The sequence below is a fragment of the Anabrus simplex genome, chromosome 3, assembly GCF_040414725.1.
Source record: "Anabrus simplex isolate iqAnaSimp1 chromosome 3, ASM4041472v1, whole genome shotgun sequence".
In the NCBI taxonomy this organism is placed as follows: domain Eukaryota; kingdom Metazoa; phylum Arthropoda; class Insecta; order Orthoptera; family Tettigoniidae; genus Anabrus; species Anabrus simplex.
Window position 1 is genome coordinate 411,237,619 of NC_090267.1, and position 10,108 is coordinate 411,247,726.

General features: G+C 39.8%; 1 protein-coding gene across 1 annotated transcript in view; it reads right to left on the minus strand.

Moving 5' to 3' along the window:
* The window catches only part of spel1 (DNA mismatch repair protein spel1), a 235,254-nt gene extending 226,802 nt beyond the window's left edge, over positions 1-8,452 (minus strand). Inside the window, exon 1 of the mRNA XM_067143390.2 lies at positions 8,276-8,452. Coding sequence (XP_066999491.2) covers positions 8,276-8,309 — 34 coding nt within the window. The 5' untranslated portion in view covers positions 8,310-8,452. The remainder of the gene's footprint in view (positions 1-8,275) is intronic.
* Between the last annotated feature and the right edge of the window lie 1,656 nt (positions 8,453-10,108).

Sequence of the window (10,108 nt, forward strand, 5' to 3'; positions counted from 1 at the left end):
GTCGCATTAGGTATATCACACAGTTATGATTAACCTGTAGTCTACGTACAATGAATATATTCTGTGAGTAATATTTTAAGTAGACCTTTTTCTCAACTGTCCCTAAGGGAAAAGACGGAGATATAGACACTCAGTCGACCAACACCTCATTTACAACTAGATCAAGTCGGACAATATAACAGGCGCGAATACCTTTTTTTTTTGCTTTACGTCGCACCGACACAGATAGGTCTTATGGTGACGATGGGACAGGAAATGCCTAGGGGTGGGAAGGAAGCGGCCGTGGCCTAAATTAAGGTACAGTCCCAGCATTTGCCTGGTGTGAAAATGGGAAACCACGGAAAAACCATCTTCAGGGCTGCCAACGGTGGGGTTCGAATCCACTATCTCCCGGATGCAAGCTCACAGCTGCGCGACCCTAACCGCATGGCCAACTCGTCCGATGGCGCGAATATCGACGTAGATTCCAGCCAGGGGTGTATACAGAATACGAGTGGGTGTGTGGCTGTGATTCAAGGAATGCATTTTTCTGTTTTCCGTGCATGTTATTAGGACATGACCTGACGTGGACGAAAACTGGAGTAACCGATCTCAAACAGTAGGTAAAAAAGTTACAAATTAATGCCGCATGTTGACATACTGTTCAATCAGCTACAAAAATGCCAAACAGATTCAGTTCAAATAAAAAAGGCTATTTCTGACTTCACAAAGTGTGTAACACAACAACGTGAAGAAATAGATACAATTGCATGTGATCTCACGGACTACAATAACCCCGATAAAAGACGTAGAGAAGTGAAACAAGGACCATTGCAGTGAAGGAAGTCTGTGACGTTGTAATGAACCAGGTGCATGATAGGTTTGCATTTACTGGGTATATTGCAGCTGGAAACAGTACTCCGATTCATTTGACATAATCTCTATACACTTTCCAGAAAATGTATTAAATTCTACTGTGTTACATTATCCAATGTTCCAGAAAGAAAGGCTAAAGAGGGATTTAGAAGTGTTTTATAAACGGACAGATTTCAGGCAAGTAAAAGGAGCTCTACCACTCCTCGCTTTTATTTTAGAAAATAATCTCAAATCAACGTTCAAAGAAACGCTAAAACATCTCAGGATAATTGTGACAACATCCATGTCCACAGCCGAAGCAGAGCGCTGTTTTTTGACACTGGCTCGTATCAATACAATGACCGAAGAACGACTATCTGCTCTGGCAATGATTTCTGTTGCGAAAGACCTCATTTACGATATGCCTGCCTTTGACAATAAAGTCATTTCTAAGTTTGTGGATTTACGGCATAGAAGAACGGAATTTGGCTTTAAATAAAGGAATAACACTGTCATCGTCGAACACTGCACAGGCCCTACCGCATTATTCATTTGTATGGCCAGGGCGAGTACACTGTATTTCATTCGTCCTGTAGACGCCGTAGTAGGCCTGTCAGTCGGTACAGTAATTTGGATGGACTTAAGAATTACGCGGGCATCCAAGTATAGTTCGATAATGCATATAGCGCTGTGAATGTATTTCAGATAGCATCCAGTGACAGTATGTACATTTAAATATTTCAAGATACTTTAGTGACAGTAGTTACTGTACATTTAAACAGTTCAAGATACTTGGGTGAGGTAAGATTCTGGATCGCCGCCTTCTTCAAATGGATACCAACATTTCATTCCACATTTTCTCTTAAAATGAAGAAGATGACAGTGAAGTAGGTGAGTAATGACCAAGTATTTAACATTGTATGATTTGTATCTGGGTATGCATTTGTTTATTGTGTTTGCTTAGTAATAACGTAAATTTGTAAAAAAAAGTAGTGCCCCTCCACCAGTCCCCCTCAGCAGCCGCTGCTGCTGACCATATCCATGTACTTCTGTCTAATTTCCTAGAGATTTTCTACACTTATTCTATAGCAGACAGGGTTCACTTTATCTTAGGCCTAGATACTTGTTCAGTACAGATCAGAGTGTAGTCTGTATCATCAAAAAATCACTGGAACACCTGAACATTCCTAATGGATTTTCTGAATTCAAAGTCACTTATGATATGGTCTTTTATAGACCTAGTGCCCCTACCTTCTCATGTGTAGCAGTGAATAGTCTTATGCTTGAAGAATGCACTTGTAACTGCTAATCCCATATTAACAAAGTCCAGCAAATGCTTCCCATTCCTATTAGCTTCCATATCTTCCCCACTTTTGCCCATCTCCTTTTCATATTCCTCAGTTCTATTTCAAACACTTGCATTGAAATTGCCCAGTTGCAGTATCCTACCCTTACTTATGACTGACTACAATGTCACTCAGTGCTTCAAAAAACTTGTAAACTTCATCTTCATCTGCATCTGCACCATCACATGGTGAATACCCTGAAACAATTCTTGTCCTAATTTCTCCAACAAATAAATCTACCCACATTGGTCACTCATTTATGTGCTTGATAGAAATTATGTTACAGACATGATATAGGCTTTTGAGCTTATGCTGTATCAAGAAAATAAGGTGAAATTCTTTAAGTTTCACGGAGATTTTGCTCTGCGTCATCAGAAGAAAATCTCGACTGTCCATGAGAAAGACTTCTCAAACAATGAGGTTTGAATTTAGACATTATAATAAAGTAGAAATGGTACGTTTAATCGTCACCAGATGGCTCCCCGGATATAGTACAGCGCTAGCGTTCGAAGCGGAAGCTGACTTTGCTATTTGCTTTATGTCGCACCGACGCAGATATGCCTTATGGCGACGATGGGATAAGAAAGGCCTAGGAATGGGAAGGATGTGGCCGTGGCCTTAATTAAGGTACAGCCCCAGCATTTGCCTGGTGTGAAAATGGGAAACCACGGAAAACCATCTTCAGGGCTGCCGAAAGTGGAGTTCGAACCCACTATCACCCGATTACTGGATACTGGCCGCACTTAAGCGACTGCAGCTATCGAGCTTGGTGCGGAAGCTGACAGGAACCATCCGAATCAGTCTGAGCGGGTCACATAACAGGTGTACGCACATATGAAGGTATGACACTGACACAAGCCTGGAATGAAACATCTGGTGATGAGGAACATATGAATTTGGAAAACACCGAAACGAAATAACAATAGTGAAGGAACAGGGAAGGGAACTACCTACATAAATCCTTGATGGCTGGCAACCAGGTATTACTTAATTGATAGCCAGTGTCCCTGTTGAAATTGTTAGAATTTCTACATATTTCCACAGCTTCCTGTATAATCTGGACTTGTAGTGTCTGGTGTGGGAAAGGGCTCAAGCATCTTGGAACATGACATCATGACCCGATAATAGAGCGTCCTCAGCTGTTGCTGATTTGTCTGGCTGGTTGAGACGAATATTACGTTCATGTTCCTTGATACGAGTACCAATGGACCAACATGTTTAACCAATACCGTAAAGAATTCCACCTTATTTTCTTGACATGGCATAAGCCCAAAAACCTATATCATGTCTGTAAGTACAGGCCGTGAAAGTATCTATGGCAACGGAAATTATGTTGCATACAATAGTATTCCAAATGAATAGCCCACAACCCTACACTTTGCCCTTCCCTTTTAATACCTGTTAATAACCCTTTATAATCTCTTCCTTGTTATCTCGCTTTACCCAAACAGCAATAACTTCCCCCCTACCGGGCTGAGTAGCTCAGATGGTTGAGCCGCTGGCCTTCTGACCCCAACTTGGCAGGTTTGGTGTTATTTGTAGGTGCTCAAATACATAAACCTCATGTCGGTAGATTTACTGGCACATAAACAAACTCCTGTTGGACTAAATTTCTGCACCTCGGCGTCTCCGAAAACCGTAAAAAGGTAGTTAATGGGATGTACAGCCAATAATATTATTATTAAGCAATCTTTTTTTAACACATCCAGATGCATCATCTTTGCTGACTCAGGCAGTTCTACTTTCTTTCTGCCATAAGCCCCATTAATATGGATAGCTCCCCATCAAATTCCATTTTGTTCAGCAAGTTGTTTCCAAGGAGTCCCTCAGTTGTCAAATGGAAGTGGGACACCATTACTACCATAGGTCCTGAGGCTTGTTGAAAATGTTTTGAGCTCAGTAATTTCTGTGAAGCAGGATGCTACTCTTACACACAGTCCCAGCAAGGATCTCTCCTCTAACAAGTTAGGGACCACCGGTTGATTGTATAGTCCTAGCTGCCTAAGCTCAAGGAGAGCAACAATTCAGAATGTGTCCGAAGTGCCCTCTCTTATTCCATAGCAACTGGTATCCTGACTCAGGATCACTTACCAAGTCACTCAGCCATTAACCATTGTTCACAAACTAGGATGTGGCTACAGTAACCCACACCCTGAACCAAATATATTATTTTAAAATAAAATATAATAATAATGTAATAATGAAGTTTGTAATGATCATAACGTATGTTATTTTATTCATATTTTATGAGCAATATGTTAACCACAGGAAAGGAGTTTGAATGTATTCACCAACATAAATTTTTGCCAGTCTAATTAGAAAAATACTTCTAGATACAAAAGAATTTATCCCACCTACCCACAGCAAGCAGTCTAAGAAGCAGTTGAGACCGAGGTTGCAAATTGAATCTTTTATCAACCATTACCTTCTCCTATGAACAAGCTCTGAGAGCCATCTTTGGACCAACTTATATCCACATTCATTGCCCTCATTCCCCTCATGTCCTGGCACCCTTATGAACTTGCCTGAATTGTGCCTTCGTCAGTTTCATAGGAGTATCTATTCATTCAAATACCAATTTAGATTGAACCTTTCGAGGATACCAGAGATTTAAGAGCCACATGACTAAGAGAAAGTCTTCTTATGGTCCTCCTTGATGCTCTCTGACAAACTTGCCAACACAGGTAAGATCTCAGCTTGAAAACCTGTGGCATACTGACCAACACTTAAAAAAAAAAAATCCTTTTCCATATCCGTATACTTTAGGGTCCATTCTAATATTGATTCTTGATCCACCAATATAACAGACTGATCTTTTATTTAAGTTCAGAAAATCTTTTCCTTCCGATCATTACAATTTAGTTAGGGTACCGTCAACATCTCCTCAAATGAACACTCTGGTATCATTTTGTCAGTTCTCATGTTAAGCACATACTCAAACTCTGTCTCTCAAGTAAATTTCAGATGTTTAGGTAACCCAAAATTGGGCTGTCAGCCTGACACAGTGGGCCAATCGAGCTTCCAAATTTTTTTTTTTTTTTTTATGGCAACAATGGGACAGGGAAGAGCAAGGAGAGGGAAGGAAGTGGCCGTGGCCTTAATTAGGTACAGCCCCACCATTTGCCTGGTGTGAAAATGGGAAACCACGGAAAACCATCTTCAGGGCTGCCGACAGTGGGGTTTGAACCCACTATCTCCTGAATAACTTCCACTTCTAATCAGAAGGAAAATCCAACAATGCCTCCAATACTGATGTGGTTGTATAAACGGCTCCCATCATATTACATATTCAAAATATGTTTACAGCTGAGCTGAGAAGGAAAGGAACACTATATGTTCCGGGTGATTTCCAACAAAAGTTTAGAATTACAAAAAAACGTTGCAAACTTTTGCCTGGGAAGACTTGGGAGTAAGGAGGTGAGCTGCTCGACTAAGCAGTATCTTCCAAGCTGTAACCAGATAGCTGGTGTGGTATGACATTACAATAGTAGACAAACAAGCTGGAATGGAGTTTTATTAAAAGTATGAAGATAAAGTTGGAATTCAACAAATTGGGACAAATATTCTTTTCTAGGAAGAGGAGTTAGGGACCGTAATATTTTTGAATGCAGAGATGATCACAACATGAAGATAATGTTGGAATTCATTTTGTTGTTTCCAAGGAGTGCCCCCATGTCAAATGGAAGTGGGACACCAAGTATCCTAGTACTGGGTTAAATATTAAATTACAGGAAGAGGAATTAGGGATTAGAATAGTTTACTGAGGAAGATGTTTGATAAATTTCCTACTTCTTTGAAATCATTTAAGGAAAGAGTAGGTTAACAACTGGTATGGAATCTACCACCTGGGCGACAGCCCTAAATGTAGTCAGTAGTGATTGACTGTTACTGATGAGATGAATGCAAAACTTTCTGATGCTGATTATCCCATCGGAAATGGTTAACGCGTCTGTCCAAAGAGTACTGGATTGAGCAGCTCACACAGTAGAGTGCTAGCTTTCTGAACCCAACTTTGCTGGTTTGATCCTGGTTCAGTCGGATGGTGGTTGAAGCTGCTCAAATAAATCAGCCTCGTGTTGGTAGGTTTACTGACAAGTAAAAGAACTCCTGATGATGGAGAGACCTTATCAAAGACTGTAAGCTTCAGGTATGTACGATCTCGGCTACAGACTGATGATGGGGTAAGTGATGAAGTGCAAAGTAGGATAAAGGCGGTATGGATGAGATGGAGAGAAGTCACAGGCATACTCTGCGACAGAAGGATACAACTATATCCGAAGTCCAAAATATACCACATGATAGTAAGTCCTGTTGCTTTATACGGTGTTGAATGTCGACCAGTTGACAAAGTTACGGAGCATCAATTACACAACATGTAAATGTGTATGCTCCGTTGGTCAATGTGCATCACACAACTGCATTGTTTCAAAAACTACAACCATTCGCCACCAAATAGCCATTGCACCAGTCATTGAAAGGCACAGGAAAAATGTCTCCAATGGTATAGTCACGTCCTGCGTGCTGCACCTGAACAGTTGCCTATTTCACCCACTCCTTTGAAATGAATGGGCAACGTCCACGTGGACGTCCAAACCAGAGCCGGCATGACACAGTAAATGCATGATGCCTAAGATCGTGCAACATGGCAAGCCAAGATTAAAACAGCAGACCCTGCACCAGGAAGAAAACACAAGAAAGGAAAAGAAGAGTAAAATAACTCCTACAGGACGCTATTCTGGCACCTCGACATCTCTGGAAACCATAAATATGTGGTTAGCAGGACATAAAACCAATATTATTATTATTATTATTATTATTATTTCTAGAGAGTGGGCGATTTTGGTTAAAGTTCCAAGAGTGGTCAAATTCTAGCCTGAAATTTGATGGTCTAGTAAGCCACCTTAAACATCAAATCAGAATATACAGTATATACATAATGATCAACTATTTGAAAACAGGAGTACACATTTTATTTCTATAAAAGAATAGAATTGCATATGCCACAAAACTATAATTGGTACAAGTTTACTAAGGGACTTGCTGGCTAGTTGCTCCATCGCAGCACACTGCTTCTCAGGGCAGCATGATTGTGCTTTTATAGCTTGCGGCTTAGTTACTTCCTAAGAACTGTTGCCAACTGCAACCCCAGAATCGAAGAGGAGGTGTTTGAACAATGTAACCATGTTATCATTAGTTAGTGATGTATGATCTGGCTACTGACAAAATGCATTGGTCTAACATGTCAGAGATGCATAGCATAGTCTCTCAAAGGGAGTGTGCCATCGCAAAGCTGTTGTACACCTGACTCTCGGCCTGGTAGCAAGGGCATTCTCTAAGAAATTTTTTACTGTGTGGTAGTTAGTAATCAAATCTATCAGTGATGAATTCTGGGAATCACACAATTTTCCATGAATTTCAGCAAATGGCAGTGGTAGTAACCACAGAGGTATGTAATGTTCTACACAATTTAGGATGTTAGGTTTTAAAAATATTTTTCTATGGGCAGGTTGGTGGGTCCCTGGCATTCATTAGTACATGTCACTCTCCAATAAGTAGAATAATGCACCTTCCACTATCATTCCATTTAGGCAGGACTTCCTTTAGTAAACTTCAACCTCATGGTCGCTTATTCTAGTGTTGATAATGTCCAAAGAGCAGTGGAATAATTATTTTTCCTAGGCTAGATCAATTTTAAGGACAAATTACTATTTTCCAAACAACCACCTTGGAGAAATATCTATTAATACCTAACCTATTCAAAATCCATTATCCAATATATAGGAAAAGAAGATATTTGGCAGGTCTTCTATCAAAATAAACTAAGTCAGACTTACATATTTTTACTTAATATTTATTCTTATTTCTAGTTTTATCAAGCAAATTTCTACAGCAATCTGAAAATCTTCACGCGAAATTTTCGACTGCTTCATTTACAATTTCATTAGCCAAACGAAAACTTCTTGGGTAGGTAATAAAGATATTAAAATCGACTACATGTTTCTCTCTAAATCAGAATGAATTATATTAGAAAGAGCACACCTAAATAAACTAACGCACAATAAGGCTTAGTAAATTATTTTAAATATAGATATTACCTAAATTCAGCTGCTGGTTCGGTTGAACAGCCATTTTCTTCAAAGACACTATAATACAAATGTACTAATTGTGACAGCCAATTCGTGAGATATTTCTGAAGACCTACTAGAATTCAAACCTCACAAATTTAACAAGAAAACTTAACCTTACGAAGGGAAGTCGAAACAAAGTGACACTTCAACTAATGGCGCGAAACACATGTGCATACAAGTGCAGACAACCCTGAGAAACAAAATTCCTTTCCCTGATCATGCAACTTTAGGGAATTAAAATAAGAAAGGAACTACACTTGGGCCCACGAAAGTTGAAGTCTGACATTTGAGCGGCGAAAGCAGTAACTACGAAGTACGCTGCGTTGTCATAGTTACCTCCATCTGCGGCATATCACCCTTTCATACAGGCTGAATATTGTATCAACTATGTTGGCCTAATGCAATGCAATATCCTTTGATCCGTTCCTAAGCTCGTGCTAATAATTTCGGCATTTAAGATTGAACATGTCATTGCCGATAAGTATGAGATTTCATATTCGCTAAACTGACAATAACCTCAACAAATGCACATGTTAAATGGAGGATAAAACTATACAACTAGCCACTGATTTACTTACAAAAAATAAACTAAAATAATAATCAGGAAACAAACACTTAAATTATTACATAAACCAGCAACAGCTAACACAGTATTATTCCGAATAATATCACAAAAGCGGCTGAGAGCAAGCCAACCCACGTAGCGATAGCTTCATTAAATGTGGCATCTCTGTTATCGTTGCCATAGCAACGGACCAACGAGCTAGAAAGAGGACTATAGAACTTAGCCTACAAGAATACAAAGCCTGCCCAATAGCCACTCATAGCTGTCCGCCCTGTGGATGCTACATTTGCCGCTAGAGGCGCTGCAATTCAACCTCACATGAACACCTCGGTTGGCGGTATTTCTACACACTGTATGCTTACTGGTGACGAAAGTTGAATGTTAATACCGATATAAATAATGAAACTCAATAATGATTTTGTTTTGTCCGTATCCTTGGCTGAATGGTCAGCGTTGAGGCCTTCGGGTCAGAAGGTCCCAGATTCGATTGCCGGCCGGATGGGTGATTATAATCACGTCTAATTAATTCTTCTGGCTCGGGGACTGGTGTTTGTGTTTGTTGATACAGTGATTACTAGACCTCGGAGTTTTAGGTGCTAAAATGTTATTTTAACTGCCTAAAACAGACTCTCAAATAGGCTGTACAGTATTTTTAGGCAGCTGCAGTTTTACGTATCTTAATATGCATTATTTAAAACACCGTGTTGATTTTGTCAAAGTGATAATAATTCGTTATGGGGAAATATAAAACAAGTTTCACTCACCTCTTGCTGCAAACGTCGCAGAATATAATTTTACCATCCGATGTGAAACGGGTAAACTCTTGTAAATTGAGGATGAATTGGAACCTGACACCTTCTGCTTAATTCACACACTGGCCAAATGGGAAAAGGATATGGTTAAAATACGTCAATCATATTACGCTGGTGTACTGCTGCGTTCCATTTTGTAAACAAGGTTCTAGAAATAAAGTTCCTGGAACTAGTTTCCATGAATTCCCTTGCTAAGAGCCAACTAGGGAATTATGGATTAAAGCAATAAACAGACCAGGTATGGTACAGTAAATACGCAGACCATGAGACGGCAAAAATTAGGTTACTTATTATTATTGCTCCTATTCTGATGATAATTTCCTTATTCTGTTGTGTAGGTGGTACCAAGAATAAGTTATGGAACCTTAGTGACCGCTCCGTCGAGTGCTGCAATGGCATATATTCGAGGGTATTTGATAAGAG